This window comes from Melopsittacus undulatus, chromosome 3, assembly GCF_012275295.1.
Source record: "Melopsittacus undulatus isolate bMelUnd1 chromosome 3, bMelUnd1.mat.Z, whole genome shotgun sequence".
Lineage (NCBI taxonomy): Eukaryota > Metazoa > Chordata > Aves > Psittaciformes > Psittaculidae > Melopsittacus > Melopsittacus undulatus.
Genome location: NC_047529.1, coordinates 7,447,352 through 7,471,635, shown reverse-complemented (window position 1 = coordinate 7,471,635; position 24,284 = coordinate 7,447,352). Strand labels below are relative to the sequence as shown.

Here is a 24,284-nt window from a genome sequence, read left to right as displayed (position 1 = left end):
ATTTTCTTCACATGTGTTTATAAACACAGACCAGATCCCATCTGGGGCATCTTTTCTCCAGGCTAAACCTCAGCCTCTCCTCACAGAAGGGATTCTGTAGTCCTTCAATCATCTTCACGGCTCATGCTGTACATCAACTACACTTCCCACTTCTGTAACACTGACAAATCTGCTGATGTAGCACTCTGCCACATCTCCCAGGTCAGGAGATCATGCTATCTCTCATTCAAGGTGTTTCAGGAGGTATAAAATATCCCCACCTGAGGACAAGTGCATCACTTGATGTCCACTGGAGCCCACATTCAATGTACCACACACTGTCATCCAGTCAACAGTGCTGTAACACACCCCTCTAAAGCTACTGCAAAGAGCTCAGGACTAATTCACTTGATCTAAGTTAAACATGATGCTATCGCTATCAGTAGCCCACAAACAGGGTTGTAAATACAAGCCTATACTTGTGAGCCACAGTATTGCCCCATCCCTGGTGGCATTCAAGGCTAGGCTGGACAGGGCTTTGAGCAAATTGGTGTAGTGGAAGGTGTCCCTTTCCATAGCAGGGGGTTGGAACTGGATATGCTTTAAAGTCCCTTCCAACCCAAACCCTTAGTGTTATGCTCCAACCTTTCCATCAGTCTATCCTACACAGATCTCCAACCTTTCCATCAGTCTATCCTACACAGATCTGTATGTCCCCCACAAAACAAAACTGAGACACAAGAAAACCCTTTAAGTCTAGGAGAAGAGTGAGGAGAGAGGATGGAGAAGCTTGCCCTTTTCCTGAAGTTTCTGTAAAACAAGGGAAGACTTGGTACAGAGCACAGAAGTACCGAGGACCCAAGTTTCAGAAATCAGTAATAACAAATAATGAGGACAAGAAAAGGAACACATTCTCAGTTCCTATTTGTGATGCAACCTGGTCTGCAGGGACAAGCAATTGTCAATTCCTAAATCAGAGTCTTCTCACTTCAGCAGCATATACAGTGACAGCAAAGACACGACATAAGTAGGCTGAGGCCCTCGGGTATTTGTGTGTTTGCTTAGAGAGTCAGCATCCAGCTGCTATGCTTGCTACTGCTGGCTTGAGATTTCATGATTTCAGGTCCACAGGCTGCTGGTTTAGCTGTGACCCAGGAGCTGTGCTTTGTGTATTTGAGGAAACTTATTCAATCACTGTCATCTTTAGTTGTTTTTTTTTTTTAATGTGAGTCTTCAGAGGGATTCAGGACCCTGTGACAGCATATTGGAATCAAAATGTTGTTTGTGTATTTACCAAGTTCTTGCCTAAGCCTGAATATCAGTATCTCAACCTGAGGGATACTAAGCCTTTTGATACACAGATCCTTCTTCAGAACAGCAACATGAGTTGTACTGAAATACTTTAATGGTCAACCTAGGTCACATGAAAGCAGAACTACACTGCATCATATCCAGCTCATACCCCTCCATCCTGTACTACAATCAATCTGTAAGTAACAGTAGAAGTTCAAAAATTGAGAGAAAAACATATTGCATTCCCTTTAGATCACTGTTCATTGTGTCACAGAAATGGCTTCATATTTTGCTGTCAAGCTAAAAGACTACAGACCATGTTGCTTCACTAGATCCCTTCAAAGACAAAGCAGACCACCTTCACTACAAGAGCTATGTCTTGGTAGTATCACAGCATGCATACAACTGCCTGGTATGCTCAAGTCAATCCAGTACCTCCTGGGATAAATACGAGCCTCCATCCAAAACTACCACTACCAGCAACACATACTCCTTCATTCAGCTTTAAAAAATGACTGCAAAAAAGCCTTTTCATGACCAACCAGGCATTCAGACTTCACCAGCATCTGTATTATTAGCCAAGAAGTGAAAACTAATTTTTAATAGGTGCAAGCAGCACACACAGCATCAAGTAGAAATATATATACTAAGATTATAGTGGGAAAACAAATTCATTAGCTTACTAAGCAGTTAGACAACTTTTATTCCATGTTCTCTGGTTTCTGAATTCCCTGCACCATTGCTAAGCAACAGCTTCTCCAGCTGAGCATTACAGCCTTTCACAGTACACACTGTTGGAGCTTAGAAGTAAAAAGTTACTACCAGCAAACTATGAAAGTTCTGCAAAACTGCCAGCAAACATTTCACAGCATTGTCACTCAAGAACCTCTCAGCACGAGATATAGTGACAACTGCTTACCAGCAGGGAGTAGAAACTTCAGTTTTCTAGTACCGGGGGCAGGTAGGTGAGCTTTTATGCAAGTACAGAAGATAACATTTTCTGCATGAAGAAATTAGGTAGCACTTACTTTGCAGCATTCCCCTTCCCCTACTCCCCCAGCTATCACATGTAATTTGCTGGCCTAAGACAGACTAGGGCTTTAATCCAAACAGCAAGGTGCACTGGAACATCTTCAGTATTTGAAGAGGACTCTATTAAGACCCAATAGTGTTGCGAGTCATACTTGCTTGCTTTAAGGACTTGAAAAATAGAAAGCAAACTCACAAGCAGTTAGTTACAAGCTCACTAGCAGTTAGTAGGAAGATTTAGCTTTATCTTCTTCTTCTTCATGCCTAACCTCAAAGCCATTACGTCAATATAAGTGTATGTTGGTGTGCACCGCCTATTCTGTCTGGATTTAGTTATTTGCAATACACTTACAAAGCTTCCCCATAAGAACTCTGCTAACTGAGCAAAGGGGGAGAAAAAGAAAATGGAACACTAATTTTCCTTGAAATATAACTGACCCATCCCCTCAGTGACACTTACATATAGTCTGGGGTTTGTTTTCAGTTAACATAAACTCATTAAATATTACCACAAACTGGCAGCACTGTGGCACACAGTACGTTTGTAGAGAGCAGCATCTTTTTTAAAGATTACCTTACTCACACAGAAAAGATTAACAATACAGGAATAAATCCACTACAGGCTGAACTTCAGCTACCAGTCATATTTGTGCAGCAAATGAGAAACATGTATCTACAACACCTTTAGACTAACCATCAGTACCAAGGAGACAATCAAAAAGGCCCATATTTGCACACAAAAAGCTTATGTGAAAAAGCAAAGGGCAGGATAAGGAAGGTAAATGTTTTAAAGCAATACAGATGTGCAACCAGTTCTACACTTTCTTCATATAGGCATTACAGACAACCAAAGTCTTCAGACTGAATCCTCTTTAACTACAAAGCAGTCTTTTCAAACCCAGCATTTGACCATGAACCTCTAGAGATGCTATTAGTGCAAAGCTGCATGTAGAAAACTACTTCCGCTTTCAGAAAAAAATGTACTTGCTACAGCAGAAGGCTGAGAGTTTTAGTTTTGCAAGATATCCATTCTACAGCATCCTGTCCACAAAATAAAAAACATCTGGAAACTTTGGTAGAGACACTTACACACTTCTGCAAACATGCCAAGTCAACATGCAACAGCTGCATGTCTCAGAGGCTTCCTCCTGCCTTCCCATTTGAATAAGTTACTTCTTAGTGAAATGGAGCCACACATACAATAGTCATTTCAGTGGTTTTCAAAGCTGTGCAAAATAGAAGTTTGTATTTAAATTGGGCTGTTGAGCCTTTTCTCCAGCACAGAAGAGAATTTTGTGTGCATCGTAACACATCTGTACACAAGCACTTCCTAAATGGATGAGGAATTCCAGGTCAACTGGAATTTCCAACTACACATCAGCTAGGTGCCCTCACACAGAGAAAGCCATGTATCACTTCACACAGTTAGTAGTACAACAACTTTGTTGGTTTGTTGGAGACATTTCTATGTGGTGTACAGTTCAGCTCTAGTGAACTGGAAAAGGGAAACCAAGCTTATCTACTTTCCAGTGATTGGGTTTTTAACACATGTGTAATCAACTGTTTAATTGTGCATGAAGCAAATGCAGCTGTGCATGAAAGTTGGTTAATATGGTCCAGAGAGCTCAGTGAGCTTCAACTGCATCAGTGATCCCACCACCTTATCAAGGGAGTTAAACCACTGTCCATACACAGCAGTGAATTTTCAGGCTTGGTTAAGCTTCCCAGATCCAGACAGCAGCAGTCAACAAACCCTGTATGATCACTAATTATTGTTAGCCACACACAGCAAATCCTACTTGAAGAAATAGTTCAACACCTTCATAAATGTCTGTCACATCTAAGCTACAGTCAATTAAGACAAGCCTCACCAGTCTCTTGCTATCTTATCAAAAGAGGCTCCCAGTCTTCTGCAGGGGGACATCAGCTTTTTCCACCTATACCTGAAGGTATGCAGAAGTCACATAGCCAGTTGGCAGGGCAAAACGTCTACATTAGTAAGCAATGACAAGGGTAAATATAACAGCTTGATCTTGGCCTCAGCCTCATCGTAGACACACGGCTTCCAGTGAGGCTGGCACATTGGCTCACATCTGTCTGCAAGAGACTCTGAGGACATATGCCACAATCCATCATAAATTATATATCAGGAGTTTAGCCAAGCTACCATACTGAGCAAAACTACATGACTTTCTGAAACTGTCTCTGTAGAGCAAGAAATTCATTTTGGGACTCGATCTTGCAGCCTGCCATACCCAAAAGCTCATCCTTTATACACAAAAAAAGGTAACAGAAAGAAACAATAATCAAAGGAGAAAAGACAGACATGCATATAAACACAAACTACTAGAAACCAAGACGTATAATCTATTCTTTCCCCCTGCACATATTAAAGTATCTCAGAAAGTTACTATGCTTCTTTCCTTTAGTCTCGAATATGGGACAAGTCAGCCAGCAAAAAACTCCAGGCTGGAACTTGAGAAACCCTGTGCTTTTCTCAGCACTTTCTGAGGAATGGCACATACTGACTTACACACAGCACCACTGCTGCTAAAGCCATCCTTCCTCACACTCCGAGCGAGCCTACCAGCTGACAGCACAGTACATCATCCAGACTTTCTAACACTGGTAAACACTGCCTTAGGGATCTCTGTGCAAAACTTCAGTGCACAGTGATGTTCAACAGCTATAAAAAAGAAGGACTGCTCCTCATACTGCATGTGGAACAGAAGCTTGGGATTTATTAATCTGGTCAAGACTCATGTCACCAGCACTTAAACATTAGAAATATTCTTTCTTGCAAAGACATGCTTTGCATCTCCATCTTCTATTACTCTCAAAAACACATTGAGAGTTTGTAGAACTTCAGTAAAGATACCAATTTACTCTTGAGAGCAGCATCCTTTCCTGGTATTAACTCTTGTCCCTGGAGGAGCTGGCTGCAGCTGGAAATAAGAGGGTTCGCTCAGCTGCATGCAAAAGGTCAAAAAACAATAGCTCTATCAAGGACCTGTATAAGCTTAACACTGTGTGGAACTTAACTTGTTAAAAAAAGAAAATAATCATGGAACAGCAGCTTAAAAAGAAGAGACATCAAAGACAAGTGATTTATTTTCTTAGAAGAAGGATTAGCCCCACTGGATTATGTGTTCTTAATCTATATAAAAAGGGCTGATTTTGTTTTTGCTTTTTAATAATCATCTCTCACACTTGCTGAAAGCAAGATACTTTTTTTGGTTTTCCCCCAAAGCACCTTACAGAGAACTGTACTGCAAGTGTCATTTCTTTGACAGCTAATCCATCCTATAAAGGTTATATGCATGCTGCTCACCAGGGAATTACAAGGTCAAGTGAATACATATTGGTTCTTTTGGTATACTGCATTTCTCCACTACACTAACACTCTGAATTATCCCCCTGTATCAGGGGATCTCTAACTAGGTAGGAATACTTGCCTCAAAAAACAAACTACCATCCCTCCCAGGTTATTTTACACTCAAGTAAACTTGCACCTGGATTTTTTTTCCCATCTCTGTGTTGTGCAAGGCTGTATCTTTGGAAAAGAACAGCTGAGGTATAGGATTTGGACTGGAGAAGAGTGGGGAGGTCAATATATCACATGGTCAGATTTGTACTGCTCCACAACTTTGCATCTGTCCAGCACAGATCCCCAAAGGGCAGCCTAGAGCCTGGGAGAATTAGAGCACACAGAGCTCCGGTTACTCCCTAGCGCACTGGCAGCCTTTGGTATCTACTGCTGCCAAATGTAAACCACCTCAGCCTTAAAGTCACTGCACGTTATGCCATGCACACAGAATCCTGGACACCTTTAGAAGAGACTTAATAAGCTGCAGACATGGTTTGTTGATGTTACCATGCTTATGCACATATCAAAGAAGCAGCAAAGGAATAACACAGACAGGTAACAGATATGCACAAACAGGTTTATAGCCTCGTCCACAAAAAGCATGTCATTGCTTAAGTATTCAAAAGACTTCATTACCATGATCTTCACACAATCCATAGAAGCTACAGATGGCAGTCTCTTAGCTGAGCTTCCCCAGCTATTACAGACAATTAATAAGCAGTGATCTCCGCATGCATTCAAATGACACAGCTTTCCAACCTTAAACACAATAGTCCTCAAGAGACCTCGTGATAAAATGTTTAGCATGAGTAATCAAGTGGCATGCTAATATATAAGTAAGGACAAAACCAAATACGGCAAGAGTTAAAGCAAAGCTGGAATTCACATTCAAGGCCACAGCTAATAGCAGGAGATCCTGAACTGCAGCACACAAGTTATTGCAGTTTTCTATGTGAATTCTCCAGAAAACCTGCTGTACTGTGAACTTAACCAAAGAGTTTCAGTAGCAAAAGCACCATTTTCTTTGACTGACAGATAGCAAGCATCACACTGAGCTAACATATCTCGATTTACTTTCATCCTTGTCACTCAACTAGAAATCAGTTCTAAAAGACAGTTGTTAAAGTCACTGTATGAAAAAAAACACAGTGCAAGCTGATGGACTTGGTTTGGTGAGGGGGGGGGGCAGTCTTGAAGCATACTCATTTCACACAGCCATTACAGACAGAACTTGTTGCTCATCAGGCAACTTTTGACAATCAATGTTCTAGCAGAACATAATTTCTTCTTCCTGTATAACTCACTGAAAACTGAGTGGTGGAGAGAGATGCTATTTCTCACTTGTCTGGCTGAATTTCTCTGCAGCTTAGTAGCAGCATTACTTACCAAAGGCTGTTTGATAATCATCACCTTGATTCCTAGTTCCAGCAGAATAGATACTCATATCAAACAGGGCCATAGGGAGAAGCTCTGAAGAATGCAGCATTGCCTGGGTTTAGTTAACTAGCTCAAGAGATGCTGGTCAACAGAGCTCAGTGTTACCATATAGTTTCTTTTCATCATGAAGCATTTTGAGTGGCTCATCTAGATGCTGTCTCTCTAATCTTGCGTCAACTCACTTTGAATATTTAGAAAGCTATAGATTCAGAGTACAAAGATGCTTTCATTCAATCCTTTTTATTATATATAAAACCCTCAGTGTTTAAGTAGATTAATTTGAATACAGTTTGAACCATATCATTTTCAAAAAAGATAAAGAAAATCCAGAGGCTGCCAAAACATCTAAACATACTTCAAGACTTAAACCAAACCTGCAGACCTTTTATGTAATTTAATTTTAAATGAATATGAACTTTATAGTGACTGTGTCCTTCCATTTTAACTTCATCCAATCAAAAGCTTTGGTTTCCATTAGCAAAGATCTTCAAACCATCACCTGAATTTGCTGTTTTCTTGGCACTGCTGCTATGAATCCCAGAGGCTGTGAGACTCGGCAGGACTGACAGCTACCTCGAGTTAAACTACATAGCTTATTCCATTTTCTGAATTAGCCCATTAATGCAACGAAACATTTTTCTACCAGTGACACACAAAACTCACTGACAACAGAATTCCCAAGACCCTGGTTTTTCAAAAAGCTTTCAAGAACATTTTCTGAAGTCATGTCTCACATTCCCCACTGAAGAGTAAAGACAGCAAAGGAATAAGTATGCACCTAAGAAAGAGCTCATATATATATATATATATATATATATATTTGATATCAAAAAACACTCTATTCATCTATATGGTGACATTTTATTCAGCAAGCATGACAAAACATAAGCTACCACTGCTCTACAGCATGAAAGCCTAACATCAAGTAGTGTATGATAAATAGCATTGAAATAAAGGGATACAAACTCCAGAGCTTCAAAATACAAGTCCATTATTAGCATATTGTGAGGAAGGAACATAACTGAATAGATGAGATGTGTCTGCCTTTGGTGCATCTGAAGGATAAGAAGCAGGAGGTACAATGGGTTATGGTATAAAGGTAATAGCCAGCCCTGCATGACAAGCTCATTCTTCATTTCCACAGCACACAACTCCTTATTTCCTTAATACATGCAGTTAAAGCAAAGGTTACATTTACAGAACTACTTCAAGAACAAGAATTTTTCCCCTCCTACCATCTTCTACATTAAAGAGGCCCACTTGCCAGTGACAGCAATGGAAGAAGGGACAGCATTACACACTTGATCTACAAGGTTCACTTGTGCAGCCTGGCAAGTTGTACACAAAACATGGGGTGCTGACAATGTAGTCCTTCTGCAACCACATATACACACCTCAGCTTGCTTCCATCAGTTCAAAGCAGTGGACACTGGGCTTAGTCCCTGCATTCCACATTGCACACACTACCCATATCAAAAAGTATCAGAAATACTGACCAAATTCCATAGCAAAACTCACACCAACCCGATTTCTTACAGCTAGTCCTGGCCACACAAGTAAACCTGCAAAAAATGTAGGCTCTTGGTTTAGTCACAGAAGAGCAAACCAAAGATAAGAACTACACACAGCTGCTTTCAACTGCCAAATGTTTGCAAAGACTTTGCTGTTACAAGAGACATAGTCCCTGTCAGCTGACATTCAGAATTCCCTGACTTTACTCCTCAAAGCCTTCGCATTGTTTACATCCCTCTGTTATAAAGACTTCCAGCCTTGCCAAAATTTACCTTAATATCAACTTTCTCCAAGCTTTACTGGTTTTCTTCAGAATTTTGTTCTAAACACGACTTCATATTAAAGGGTGGAGGAGCAGGGATGGGAAAGAAACGCTTTCATCGACAAACTAAGGTATGTTCTCCAAATATGTCAATAAAGAACACACAGAGGTATCATAGCAATTAGATTGGTTCTTTCCCAATACAAACTTTTTAGGTCATTCCAGTTCCAGCAGTTCCTCACAGACTCTTCAATCTTCTGTTAAACTTCCAGACTGGAATCTCCCAGTGTGGGGAGATGTTAATTTAAATTTGCATTTATAAATAGGTACCGTAAAGCTTTTGTATTTTTCATGCAGTTTTCTTAACAGTCAGTACCAAAAAGTGTGCAGTCCTGAACACCCTTAACCTCCAGTTGAGTATCTACAGGGACTACTGCCAGCCCTTCTCCTACAGCTTCTTACTCCAGCAGCTGATTGATTGCATCCGCTTCACTTTAGTTGTTCTTGGTTGCTTTCTTGATTTCTCCTCATCACTCTTCCTGAACAGCCACTCCACACTTTACTAATCAATCCATCATTTTTGCCACTGTATACAGTGTTAGAAGTAAATGGTAAAGAACTATATCTACATTCCCCATCAGTTGCTGGTTTGGCTTGGCAGACATACAGAGGATTTCCCCCCACCACCACCATTCAGACTTCTCTAGTTTGTTACTGCAAGTAGTTTTTCACTCGAATAAAATATCAGAACTTGTATATAGCACTGCCAAGTCATGACCAATTTCCTCCTACCTGAGCCTTCACTTGCTCTCTCCAGAGTCTCATTTAGTCTCATTTACAAGGATTGTACCAGTTGCCCTCCACATGTCCCAGTACACAGAGGGGAAGTTCTAACCCCCAAGAAGACTTAAACTCTAAATTTTTCACTGTTTTAGCTCAGACAGACAGTTCTTACTCTTGACATGTCTGAAGTGAGGGCAACATTTAAGGGAAATAGAGTGTGAAATGCATGTAACAGTCACATTAATACACATATTTAATTGTACTGATCAGTTGAAATACAGAAGCATTTCAGCAGTCTGTCCTTCTAGAAGTCCACTATTCCACATGGCTTACTTACAACAAACACACCAAAGATAACAAGTGATCGTGGATATTTCTCTCTAGAACACACAGTGCAACAAAAGCTTCAAGTAGCAGTGTTTTAGCACAACTTTTGCCTTCCAGCATTTTTTTTGCAGTGTACTGGTACTAACAGAGAGAATGCAGGAGCAGCTATGAGAAAATGAATTCACCAGTGCCATGATTCAATACCTGCATATTAGACACTGACATTTGGCTTATGCGAAGTGTAACAGCAATTGCAATGTGAATCCACACCTTGTCATGTTCAGCAGCCCAAGTAATATAAGATCTGTGAATTTCAGCACATTATACAGAATCTGAGAGTAGTTCAAATACAGGCAGCCTAGGCTAGCATGGCTAAAGAGTTTCACAGTTAAACCATATGATATACTGCATATCCCCATGTTATCACTCGGAAAAGTCAGGTAATCTATTTTTATGTAGCCTTTTTTAATAGGTGGACAGGCTTCATGGTATCCTAAGATATAAAACAGCTACTCTAATAGGAGAAAGAGGTTTATGGATACTGTTAGAATACAACTACTAATCACTGTTGAAGAGTTCATCAACCTCTGACATTTTCACTTCAAAAGTCATTCAAGATGCTTTTTAAGAGTACACAATAACATTAGCTGTTTATGACATCTGCAAATCTCTCACCTCCTCCAGATTATGCTAAGAAGTGCCACAGTTTTCACATTTTATGAATAACAGCCAATTAGTTCCAGGCCTCACTTCACCTGAAATATTACCATAAAGACCACTTCCACCTGCAGCCCCATTACTCTACACACCTGTTCACACAGGCCACTATTAGTCCTTAATGATATCAAAAAGGGTTAGAAAACTAGTCCTGCATCTGCAGAAGCAGGAAACACTTCAGTTCTGGTAGTCAGATCCTGCTCCAAAACACACAAGCTTCAGCCAAGTAGGATATCAAGACATGGAAAGAAAAAAAAAGAGTTAACCACCTGAAAAGTCATCCCTCTTCTTTCACACCTTTATGTCAACGAAAGGCAACTAGACTAAGAACAAGGCACTGCTACAGAATTCTTTAAGTGAATCAGATTCCCATTTTGGGTCAGCCTTCACTGAAGCAGTTAGACAACTCTACCGGTGATCATAACCATGATAATGCTGCACATGCTAAGAGAAGGATAGTTAATCCAGACTTGGCTCATGTTCCTCAGGCCCAAGAAAGCTAACAGGACCATAAGTAAGACAGGCTTCAAATCCAATCTTCTCCCACACCTGCATTTTCAGAAAACAGCACAACCTGCACACTACTCCTCTGCTTTTCAGCCACCTGTAAGAACACCACCATTTTGCCTGGTTCCCCATATTGTTACACTTGTAAGTATCAAAGACAAAACTCATCAGGCATGGCTGTCTCCTGGACTATCTGGGAAGTAAGATCCATGTCCAGCATAGCTATTTTACACATATAAGAGTAACATTGATGTGTTGTGACTCTTTCTTGAGATACCTGAAGAACTAGTGGATACCAGTGAGGCTTTAAGAAATTTTGTTGGGGTTTTCCCCCCCATTCCTGAAGTGCTCTTTTCCTTGTGTTAGGCTGACACAGCAGCAAGACAGGCCCTAAGCTTTGCCCCCCCTAAAAATGAACTTCAGATTGAGAAAACAGAATAGTTTATATTTAAAAAGATTCTCCTGGTTTACTCACCATCACCTTCACTCTTACTTTTTAAGTCTTCCATCCATGTTGGAATACTTTTCAGTGCAACATATTCCCTCAAGTACTCTTTGCGTCTTTCTTCCAAGGTCATCTTCAGCAGGCGCTCTGTTTAGGGAAAAGAGAAAGAAAAGAAGTTTTGCAAGCTTTTGTATATTCTTGCACATTAGCCAAGTAGTGACCAACTCAGCATCCCTGATGCAACAAAATACCACTTGAGAGAATCAAGCACAGGTGATTCAATGAGTTACAACTAAAGCTAAACACAATGCAAGTGAACAACTGCATGCACCTATTTCTGGATATCCCAGTCCAGACAAAAAAGCCTTTTCACTACACTCTCAGCTGTCCAGACTTCCTCCTCACATCACTCTTGTACCTCTTCTTCCTGAGACTAGTTCAAGGATAAGAGAACAGCAAGTTCATTATGTTGTTTCACACAGCATTTTCTGGTACTAAATCCTCTTCTTCAGTTTTTGCAGATATAAGCTAGAACTTCAAAACAAAAAAGATAGGAAGATCTAAATTGAAACATTTTTAACTTAAATCCTACCAATGCCAGCAAGTAAAGGCAAAGTACAAAATTAAAGTGCTACTACATTACAAAAGAAATCAGAGCTAGAGCAAATGTTCTCTCACTTTGTAGATGGCTGGGGTAATAAGAAAGGTGGTTTCATTTGGCTGGGATTTTTCTGTTCTGCACATATTGTAATTCTCAGCATGAGAAAAATGCTGTCATTTGCTTTAGAAACATCCAGTGGCATTTAAACCCATTTTGAGCCAAAATTCAGTAGCTGCAGAAAATAGTAATATCTGTTAAATACCCATGAGTAAGCAACTTAAGTATGCAAGTGTGACAAACCTTGGCTGAACATAACCTCAAGTGTTAGGACAGACCATTGCCATCCACTGGCTAAACATGCTTCTAAGAAGCAGACCAGGACCAGCAATAAGCTGCACCTGCTGGGTTTAAAGTGCTCCAAAACAGAACCTGGGTTTAAAGTGAGCAGCGTGGGTTAAGCTTTACTGATTTTAATTTGAACATTAACATGACACACTTAGTTACCACACTCAAATACAGATGCATGGCTGTTTTCTCCTGAGAAAGCCACCACATCTTTTTTCAGACATTTAGTGAAAAGTGAAGCCTTGAAGACTACACATTTATGACGGCTACTGCCAACCACACTCTTCTTCAGACCTGGCTATAAATGGAGTGAGTTCTAAGATTAGAACAAACACATCTCAATGACCCAATACTGCAAACAACCCCAGTGCTTCAGTAAGACCCTGTACCTGATTCTTGCAGCCACATCCTCTGCTCCCTCCTCACCTGAATACATAATATTAGCTCAGCATAAGATTCATATCAGGATGCCCATGCACTAATCAAGTTTTTGGGTCCATTTTTACCAGTGGCACTGTACTACTATTACCACAGTAATAGTTTTTCTTGACACATTAATCAGTAATAAATGCTCTTTGATGATTCAAGAGTTATTAGGGGAGGGCTAGACCCATATTATTTGCCTCTGGCATAAAGGACTAGATGGACATGAAAAGAATATTTTGATCTCAAGTTGAAGGAGCAGTGAGCAAGCTGAACATGGAAACTGCTTCTCAGATCAAACCTTAGAAAAAAAAAAGTCGCTTTCACTGGTTTTTGGGTTGTTTTTTTTCCTTACAAATTAAAGTTTCCTAATTATGCAGGCTGCAATCAGCAATCTAACAACCAGAGGCAGGTTTTAAAGCACAGACTCCCTCATCACGATAAACCTATTTTGGTATTTTTGACAGTATTACCATCTCTTCAGTTGACAAAAAACATTTCTCTCCCATTATTCAGGCCTGGTATCTTAATTGGATATTTACAATTGCAAAAGTAAATCTAATGTGATTAGGATCACCATTATGCGCAACAGACATGCACTTAACTCCATGACTTGATCTTCAAGCATACAAAACACCAACTATTTAACAGCACATTACAAGTACTACCTGAGAAAGCTGTCAGGTTTGAAGGACCAAAGCAGAGGAAGTTTAACTGCCTTTTGCTCAAGAAGTTACAAGAGCCAGTTCTGTGCCTTCAAAACACAAGCTCCTCTCAATAAGGCTTTATAAAACTTTGCTCTTGAGAGGCGGCAGCAGCAAGAACTTAAACTGAGTCTTAATTATACACAAACCTCCCTGAAGATGCTTCCAGCAGCCTTAGCTGCAAGCATGGTTTTCTGCCTGTACCTTTATGAAGTGCCTTTGAAAGGTTGTGGGCAGACCAGGCTTGTGCCTGGGACTGAAATCAACTCCAGTCCTGCTTCTACTCTGTTTCAGCTGTCCTCAAGTAAAATCCCTCCTGGGAGAACATGGACCAACCCTTAATTACCAAGAAAGTAATTAAGAAAAGCAAGCGTATTGTCAGTGGGTTTGAACTCAATATTTAGCAATCAGTGCTTTTTCTCTTTAAGAAGTCCTTCAGAGTGTAACAGGCTGAGAACAATTGCACTCCAAGCTTCGTGGGAAGAGCAGAATGAGGGATCACAGCCAGCTTTAAAGGGGTTCAGGAGTACCTGGGAAAGGCAAAAGTAGACATAACAAAAAAAAAGTAAACCTAACAAAAGATTGGATTTCAGAAGTGCAATCTGGGGAGGAAAGAAAGAAGTTGAGCTTCTATAGTTTTCCTCTCTAGTAAAGAAGGTACTTGGAGAGAACAGCCAATCTGAAGAGCAGTGCCAACAATGAACAAAAGTTTCTTCTTTCTCACTACCCAGGCCCAGCATCACCACCACGGAGCTGGAAAGCAGTTACTGGAGCAGAAGATGGGCAAACACTGTTCGTTCTCACTAGCCAAAGAGACACAGAGTTCTGGCAAGCACTCCACAAACATGCCTCCCTGGGCAGAAAACCTCAGCAGCAGTCCTGAGCTCCAGTTTGCTTTCCCTAACATCACTGCACGGATGGAAATCACCATCCTCACAGCTGACTAAGACAACAAAAGCACGCCTGCAACTCAGGCTTTCAGCTTACCCTCCAATCCCTCAACTTGACCCTCCTCGCTGAGAGTTCAAGTTCACACGCCAGGCTATGAATTTACACAGACAGCAGCAGAGCTGGAAGAGACAAGTGGGAGTAATGGGAACAACTCAGCAGAGCATACCAGAAACATTTCCCTATCTGCCCCAGCACAAAACCTGCATTTCTGAACATCACGATACACAGCATTAGGGACTTCCACAAGGAAAAGCAGTGGCTGAGAAGATTTAACTCTATCTTCACTGTTGGTAACAGAAACTTAAAGCATCTGACAGAAATTTGTTGCCTCCACTTAACTACAGAACATGCTTTATAAGAGTTTTCAAGGAGAAAACCATGTCACAAAACTCTATTCACTGAAGAGTGACAGGAGCAGCTAATCTACAGAGAGATCAGTTTATCTGTGTTTTAACAGTTTGTCCTTAGACACACGCACTTGATCTCTGCCACAAAGGATGAAACCCATCCTTCAAACTGGTCTCCTGCCTTCTTAGCAGAGAACATAGAGTCATAGGGATGATGGAAGAAAAGAAAGCTTAAACTATAACCTGATGGTGTGGTTGTTTTAATACCCCTACTCCTTGTGTAATTCTAGGGTTCTTTTTCATGAACCCACCAGGCAAGAAGCTCTCCTCCCACCCCATGTAAATATTTTAATTCCACTGTATAAATTTACCTTAATTCTTACATTGCTTTCCACGTGATCAACATAAAAGTATCAAAATGGCAAGATCTGCATAAATGCTTGTCCCATGGTTTTCATGCTCCGGAGTCTGACAAACTGAGGTAATGCAGAGTGTGTGAGTGTGGGGGGGCTTAACAGACAGGATCAATGGTGGAGGGGAGCTCTGGGAGCCCCATACCCCAAACGTTCCACCGCGGCACACCAACACCAGAAGCTAAACTCAAGCGCATTACACCCGCGGTAACAATAAACCGTCTTTTCCGTGGAGAACATACGGGTTTAAAGGAGGAAAAACACGTTTCGGCGGCATGTGCTTAACTTTTCGACCCGAAACACTTCCACAAGGTGACTTGGGGGCGGGAAGCCCTGAGGAAAGGGGCACGTTTCCAGCCTGCCCCTCTCCTCACAGCAAAGTTCAGTCCGAAATAACCGAGGTGACGGAAAATGCCCCAAAATCCCCTCAGAGCTTCGGGGGGGGGCACCTCAAACACACGGGATTTGGGGGGGGTTAAGTGGCAGACCCCAGGGACAACAGCACGGAGCACCCCCTCCCCCACCCCGTCACCTCAGCGCCGGGCGGCGGGAAGCGCCGCCGGACACCCCCAGCGAGGCGGCGGCTCTGAGGGGACGGGACCCCCCCGTGCCTCCCCCACGGCTGGACGAGAGGTGGGAACGGGCCCCGGACGCGGTGTGAAGGTCGGTAATACCTTTCTCCTCTCGCCAAAGCTTTTTCCGCTTGTTGCCGGGGTACATGGTGGTGTGGCTGGCAGCGGCTTTAAGCTGCAGGTTCCCCAGGCTCACGAGGGGGTGGAGGAGACGCCGCGCCAGAGCCGAGCGCTACCGACGCCGCGCGTCGTTGCCTGCTCCCGCTGCTGCTCCCGCCCGAGCTCCGCGCCCGCCGCCCGGCTCCGCACGGCGCCCGTCAGCTGGGTCACGCCTCGCTCTAACCCGACACCCCCGCAGCGCCCGCCCCCCTCCCCGCCGCCCGTTGGCTCCGCCACACGCCGCTCAGCAGCCCCCTCCTCCGCCCGCCGCCGCACCGGGCCCGGCGGACGCACCGGACAGGAGGAGCCTGAGAGCGGCGGCGGAGCGGCCGGCGGCGCTGGGTTGTGTGTGTGTATATGTGTAACACGGAGGGTGTTGTGAGGGGGGGACCGGAGGGTCCGGTGGGTGCTTGGGTGCGACAGCGGCCGCTGTGCGCGGCGGTGCTCTCGGTACCCCCGCGGGCCGGGAGCGGGCGGGCGCCTCACGGACCGGTGCCGCCCGCCGCCACCACCGCCCCCCGCCCCGCCTCCTCCGTGCGGGCGGGCACAGCGCCCTTTGCTTCCGGGTTGCCGGCCGGTACCGAGCGCGCCGCCGATTGGCCGGGAGGGGGAGAGCCGTTGCTAAGCGACGGCGTCGTGGGCCGGCGGGGCCGCGGCCTGCGGAACGGGCCTGGCACAACGCGTCCGGTGCAGCCGGCGGCTCCGGTACACGGGGAAGCGGCGCCTGCGGTGGGTTACACACGGGAGCTGCGCGGTGAGGTGCCGGGAGCGGGGCTCTGCTGTGGGCACACGTTGAGATCTCTCCTCTCGGCGTGGAGCCGCACGGTGAGGGAGCGCGGAGTCTACCGGGGGATCGGAGGTCAAGGGGGTGCCTCCGCCTCCTCCTCCATCCGTGCTCTTACTGAGGTTCGTTTTCTCCTTGTCTAAACAAACACGCAGGCTCCTGGAGACTAAATAATTACAAAGTTCCCCTGCAGCTGTGCAGATCCTCTCGGCTTCACTCATGGCCCTGCGGAGGTAAATGCCAGGGAAAGGGATTTGGACCTGGAGCAATGAGGGGTTGGCCTGACATAGGGCATCCTCATGGCCCTCACCTGCATCATATTGCTCACAAACCAACACAGCTCTGCTGAGAAACAGTAGTTCATGATGGGACGTAGCTGTGTGATTGAAGCGGCATATGAAGGTGTCCACGTGTTCAAGTGCAAAATGTACTCTTTCAGCTGAGTGTCTTATATACACCTTCTGGTCAAGAACAGGCTTTTCTTTGGTGATATGCTCTTTCGGTTAACCTGCAACAAAGAAAGGTGAAGCACAATGTCATTTCAACTTCTTTTCTAGTAGTTTCTGATAAACACATTAGCATCTCCACTGTTATCATTCATCTTAGGTCACGGTACAGTAAAATCCTTCCTCTTCTCACACTGATGGGAGGGAGCACTCAGTATATCATTTAACCACTTAAAAATCAGACTAAGATTCTTCTTTATCACCTCCCAAAGGTATGTTACCTTCTATCTGTACTTGGATTTCTTCACTTTGCTCAGGTGATGGATGTGCTTTGGTAGCCCAAGCCCAGTTTTCCCATCTTGATACTAAAAGTGAGAGAGAAGCAAACAGGTAAACAGGCATTTAAAAGAAAAAAAGAGAGAGATCTTAGTTTAAATTCCACTTGCTTCTGTGGTGTGGAGCAAATAATTGAACCCATATCCCAGATCACTGCATATTTACCAAGCTACTGAATATTCTAGTGTCCTCTGGGATCTGTTCCACATTTTTTAAATCAATGTTTATTGGACCAGAAGGGGAGAAACGGAAAACTCTCTTCCTATAAAGGGCATCTGCACGCATTCTTCAGCTTACATTTGTAAAAGCAGCTACAGTAGCCATAATTTTGGGATGTAAGAAAGTATGTGCATAATATAAAAAGCCAACAAAATTGTGAAGCCTGATGCTTGCACCAGCACCCATATGGAAGACCAGATAAAAGATGGGAATAAAACTTTTCAACTTAAAAATAGAAATGTTCAAATGTGCCATTTCTAGCAAGAAAATTACTATTACATCAGTTTTCTCCTCCCTTTTTTCTCCCCCTCAGTTGCTGGTGGTACAATTGATTCCACTGAAGCAGTAAGAAATTATGTCCCTGACTTCAGTGTGAGTCTGCTTCTTTCACTTGTTGATTCTGGAGGCCTTAACCAGACAAATGATCGGCAGCATCACACATGGCAGGAAAATTGATCTAAAAAGCAGCATTTCAGTACCTGGATGAAAACCAATCATGCTGCAAAATAGTAGATTATTTTTTCCTGAGAAAGCTGCAGTGAGCTGCACACATGGTAGGCCAAAGCAATGCTCTGAAGGTTTAGAAATGTTCTGTTGAAACAATGAGCATGAAAATAAGACTGGTAGGAAACTGGTATTTGTCTAATGATTTGGGTGTGTTTAGTACATTCAAAGCCTAGTGAACACAATGGTGATGTTCTAAAGAGGAGGACAGGAAAACTGAAAAATGTCATAAAATACCATTTAAGAGCTACATAGCCTGAGCAGGATACTAATAGCTGTAAAATGAGCATTTAACATATGGATAAAGAAATGACTGCAGGGATAGTTCCTATTAGAGATATAATAGGAAATGTAAATTAATATGAGTGTGAATACTACAATAAATACATGAATAAATGTACCAAAGGAGAGCTAGAGCTTCAATTTAAGCTGCTCGATCATCTACCCAAGCATTAAGGTACCTACACTCAGCATTACAATTGCCACCAACCATCTTCATCCAAATAAAGGCAGTGTCATGGCAGATCCCAAACTACTGAGCCTATAGCAAAGATGATTTGAGCAGTTTTAGGTCCCCGGAGGAGGCAAGTTGTAGCTGCTGGATGAGCAGTGGCTCCACATGGGTCAGCTGTGGTGTGTGGGATACACAGCACAACAGAGGGAGAGAGTTGATCTGAGATGCAGATCTTAAAGGAAGGATAAAAATATCAGTCAATGGAGAGGATGGGAAGGTCAGTTTGGCTGTTCCAGACCTTGACAGTTTTAAAGACATCTGAAAAGTTATGTGCAACAGAGGGAAAGACACTTGGATGTGGCAGACTGATGCCCCCTTCATGAACACAGCAGGGCCTGTATTTGCAGACTTTGAACTGAGGGCAGCAAAATTGAGCAGTTATGTGAGAAAAGCCTCAGTGTTTAACAAGGAATTTTCTATCTTCTTCATCACAGAAGCAACCTTCAGAAGCTACTGCCCCATAAACCAGTTTAAAATATGCCTGTGAACTGCACTTAACCTGTGAAGTAGGTATGCTCATTGCAAAGGTCATGTAACATAAGTTAAATGGAATCAATCTTTACTTCCTTATACTTTGTTTCAGAAAGCACATTTATACCCATAATAAAACTCTTCCAGTTGCAGTCAATGCTGTTAAAAAAAAGAAAAGTATGATTGCTTCTTTGATTGATTTTGGGAGGATTTTTGGTTGGCTGGTTGGGTTTTAATAACGCGCAGCAATGATTGTACAGCCATGTTTACCTCATTTTTCAGATTTTATACTTTTATTATTATATAAAGATCTGAATCAATAGTACACAAACTGCAAACAGAATCTAGAACTAAACTCAGTTTTCAATCATTTTAAGGTATGTTTTTATCAAAAGATTTGAGGTTTTCTTCTCCCTTCTTTCTTTTTTTAACTAGAAACTGTCTTGGTTATCCATTGATTTCAAGAGCTTCTTGTACTGCTACAAAGTTAAATGCTGGGGCATGAAAAAAGAAAAAATTACAGAAAGAGAAATGAAAATGACAGTTATCAGCCCTTATCATTGTTTACAATGAGAATCAAACCTTTATTTCATCAGTATTTATACTGTTTATTCAGTTTTTCACTGAATATAAAGAAAAAAGGTAAAGAAGAAAGATGAAAAAAAATCTTAAATGTTTTTGAATTTTTGTAAGATGTTATTTTAATTAATTAAAAAAAGCCAGATTTAAATTAAGATTATTGCCTCAATTTCTACCTCACTGAAAACAAGCAACAGAACATTTTAGATAGCTTCTCATGCTAAGAGAAAATTCTTTCCTCATGTATAGAATCATAGAAATAGTTCAGCTTCGCAAAGGACCTTAAGATCATCCAGTTCCAACTCCCTGCCATGGGCAGAGACACCTCACACTAAACCATATCACCCAAGGCTCTGTCCAGCCTGGCCTTGAACACTGCCAGGGATGGAGCATTCACAACTTCCTTGGTCAACCTGTTGCAGTGCCTCATCACCCTTACAGTAAAGAACTTCTTCATTATATCTAACCTGAACTTATCCTGTTTCAGTTTAAACCCATTACCCCTTGTCCTGTCACTACAGTCCCAGATGAAGAGCCCCTCTCCAGCATTCATATGAATGGTATATGAAGGTACATTTTTAATGTGTAATTTCCATAGCCATTAAATAAAACTGATTTATTATCCCAATAACAAAGCAATATAAAAATCTAAAATGAGTTTTTAAATGATTTAGTAAAAATTTATTTCAACAGTCATTATTCTTACCAAAGCTTGCTGTGTTTACCCATGGGCATGTTGACTTTGATTAAATCCTATGCTGATGCACACTTCCATTGCTGGACAATGGAGCCCCTGCCCATTAACTATGAAGTCTCTCCTCTTGTCCATTCTCATCACATGCTAAAACTGTTCTGAGGTCTTCTGTTACAGCTTCCACAACATCAATGGTAAAATGTCACTTTTCATTAGCACATTCACTCTCAGATACATTACTGTGCATTTAAAACATAAAATGCACATCATGCATCTTTTATTAGACAGCTGCATCCTACCTTTTGAACTTTCAAGCTATTAGGACACCTGGGTCAAGGTTCTGTTATAAATGACACCTCATGACAGGTAGACAGGGAGGTAAGCATTGTATAAACTATTGCCTGTAGTTTGTCTGGTTTGCTCCCTTGGGCAAATGAGCTAGAAAGGAGGGAAGTAACTGTGAGCCCCATTTGTCCAACTGGGTGACCGAAGAGAGATGAAAGGCAAGATACTCATACGTTTCTTACAGCTTTATGAGCTTAATCCATTTTGTCACAGAAATACATTTTGGTCCATCAAATAATTTGGTGACTAAACTATTCAAATAGAGAGAAAAAGAATGTTTCTGTACTGTTGATATGTTCATTAATATGATTTACTAGGGGTATTATTTCATGAGCAGTCAGATGCATAGTATTTCAGTTTAACCACTAAGGTTATACTTGTATCTAGAAATGGTTATTTTTAATAGTAAAGAAATAATAAGCACATAAAACAATTTGAGATAACTGTTCAAATAATCTAATATATGCACATTATTAAGTACAACAATAAAGACTTATTTTCTAGTATTTAGATACACACTTGTCTTTACTTGATTTGTTAGAGCATCAGTAACTTAGAAAATAAATTTGGAAATCCTTCGGAGACAGACCTATTTTAAATCAACTGTTCTGAAAAACATTGTTCCATCATAATAGTATCCTAATGTAGTTCAGTCTTGTCATTTAAATGAGCAGAGCACATTTCTACCTTTACAGAAGTCCCAAAATTGAGTAACAGATCAGAAGTATCAGGTGTGATTTTGTCTACCATGCAAGACCAACATGTATTTTAATTATTGCCACTGCTGTTGTTTTGTACCTGAAATCTGCAGTAGGGTGGATGCTACTGTTCACACCAGCCATATCTTATGATCAAAATCCATGTTTGCAAAGCCAAAAGGAGAAGGAACTTTACAGTTTCCAGAAGAACCTCACAGACCTGAATCCTTTATGTGAAGCAGAAAAAAAAAAAGACAGAAATGTTTAACTTGGACTTGTGTCTGGGTTCAGCATCACCTGAAGGAAAATAAAATACAAGGTAAAAAAACCCCAGCAGTTGATCCAGGCTGAAACTGTCCTCTGCTCCTGGAACTATTACTGACTTGGAGAGGAAAAGAGGAAGAAAAGGGAAGTGTCCCTCCCACCTTGGAACTGACACAGCAGAGCAGGGACTGGAATGCCAAACCGGCACCCTGGTTGCAGCTAGCAAGGAGTTTGCCACAGGTCGGATGTTTGTAGTTGTGATATGCTCATACAAGCCTTTTCAGGCCTTTGCCCACAGCTACTGGAAAAAGAACTACCTTTTAGTTACAGACACTCTGTATCAGAACAAACTAAGATGTAGTTCAGAAAGTGCCACGGAATGGACTCAAGTCAGAGATCAATATGATCAGACAAAAAGCCATTTATTGCAAAGCATTAACTCCTTATATACTATTGGTTACACACATACAGCATTTTGGCATATCATGATTGGATACTTGTCTTAAAGACCCTTAGTGACTAACATATAATTGGTTAAGCACAGGTGTGAGAACTTGACCTCGAAAGTTTGCCGGCAGTCCACAGTTCTCATAACTCAGTGAATTCCAGCTTCTTATCTTGCTTGCTTAAGCTTCCTTGGGCCTCTCACGGCCTTGCTGTATCTTTCAGAGTTATCAGAGCTCTTGTACCAAATATTCATTCTCCTGTGAGAACACTGTCTCCACAAGAAAGTACTTCATAAAGAGGAAAACATTTAAGCACGACATCACTTTCCAGTATGCCACCTGAAAATATGGAATTCCTCCTCAGTCTACAATGTCCTCAGTGAAGAAATGGAGATTGAAAGAACAAATAGAATGAAACAGTCAACGTGACATCAATACAGAAGAACAGAATAAAAAGAAAAAAAGCAGGGCTTAAACCACATACTCAAAGTACATGAAAGTAATTCTATTGACTTCAGCTGGCACTGCTGATATACTATATGACCATTGGGAACTTGACCTTTGCTGGCTGTGTACAACCTTCTTATAATCAAGAGTCACAGCATCAAGTGGCTTTGGAAGCACAGAAGGTAATTAAATGTGATCACATCTATCAGAGGAAAGCACAAAGATAATTTACAGTAGTAGCAGTAGAAATACTTCCTAATTATAAAATTCCTGAAACAATTGCCTATTTTCTTTCCAGAAAAACAACATTCTGGCCTTAGAAAAGCTGATGTGAGGTGACTATAAGAAGAGGTAAACATGCGCATATTGTTGGTTTGGTTCTTCCATTGTCACTTCACACATCTACGTCCATGTTTTGATTTGTACTTTAAGGCTGCAAGGGGCAGAATGCACGTGATTATTCCAATGTGCTATGCCAAATCCCCAGAATACAACTGAGCAACTGGGACTGGTAGAGCTGGGAACTAATTGGTTACTAAAAACAATAAAAGATGGAAGTACTTTTAAAAGACATCTAACATGCTGACTGCATAAAATTAGGCTGAAATGGCATTATTAAAGAAAGCTTTCAAGTGTCAGAAATGAAAGAAGGTCATATATTCTCCACTGAGGAAAGCTAGATCTCACCAGAGGGGACATCCACTTTCATTATTCTGCTATTTTATCTCCTTTGTCTTTTACAACAACTTTGTAGCCAGACAGGCGAAAAAAAAAGAAAAACCATAAAAAAACCCCAAACCCTAAGAGACATGGTTGAGAGGTGAAAGAATGAGCTCAGAGAGTAAAGGATGGAATGTCTGGAAAGATAAGTCAAAATTTCACAATTATATATTGTGCAAAGCTAGTACAAAATATTGATACTGATTAAAAACCAGGCTATTTTGGATGTGAATGTTCTACATCTTACGGTTTTCATTCTAACAGAGATCAAAATCACTGGAATTATACCACTATAAATGTATGTTTAGTTCACACACAACAAGAAAACTGAATTCATTTTTCAACTCTGCTTTTCCATCTCTACTTTGACTATTTTGTTTGTTTTGGCTGTTTTCCCCTCCAAATGATGCCATCTATTCATGGCTGTTTATTGTCACCATTTCTGATTGATTCTGTCAGTTTAAATACATCAATTCCTATGCACCTTTTGTGGACTGGAGGCAAATCTTTTATCAAGGCCCATTTCAAGTTACAAAGCACATCTGCTTGTCAGCGTTAGTGAGATAGTGCTTGTGGTACATACAGAACCATAGCTTGTACAAAACTAAGGAATCACACACTCACCATGGCTGGAGGGCTCACTG

At 41.6% G+C, this 24,284-nt stretch overlaps 1 protein-coding gene across 4 annotated transcripts in view; it reads right to left on the bottom strand.

Annotated features, from left to right (window-relative positions):
- The window catches only part of MACROD2 (mono-ADP ribosylhydrolase 2), an 882,506-nt gene extending 866,188 nt beyond the window's left edge, over window positions 1–16,318 (bottom strand). For 3 of the 4 annotated variants that reach the window (XM_031047552.2, XM_031047553.2, XM_031047556.2), the window contains exons 1-2: window positions 16,117–16,318; window positions 11,689–11,805 (exon numbers count right to left, since the gene is read on the bottom strand). In XM_031047552.2, coding sequence (XP_030903412.2) covers window positions 11,689–11,805; window positions 16,117–16,162 — 163 coding nt within the window. In that variant the 5' untranslated portion in view covers window positions 16,163–16,318. The remainder of the gene's footprint in view (window positions 1–11,688; window positions 11,806–16,116) is intronic. The other variant, XM_031047555.2, reaches the window with a different exon arrangement.
- Between the last annotated feature and the right edge of the window lie 7,966 nt (window positions 16,319–24,284).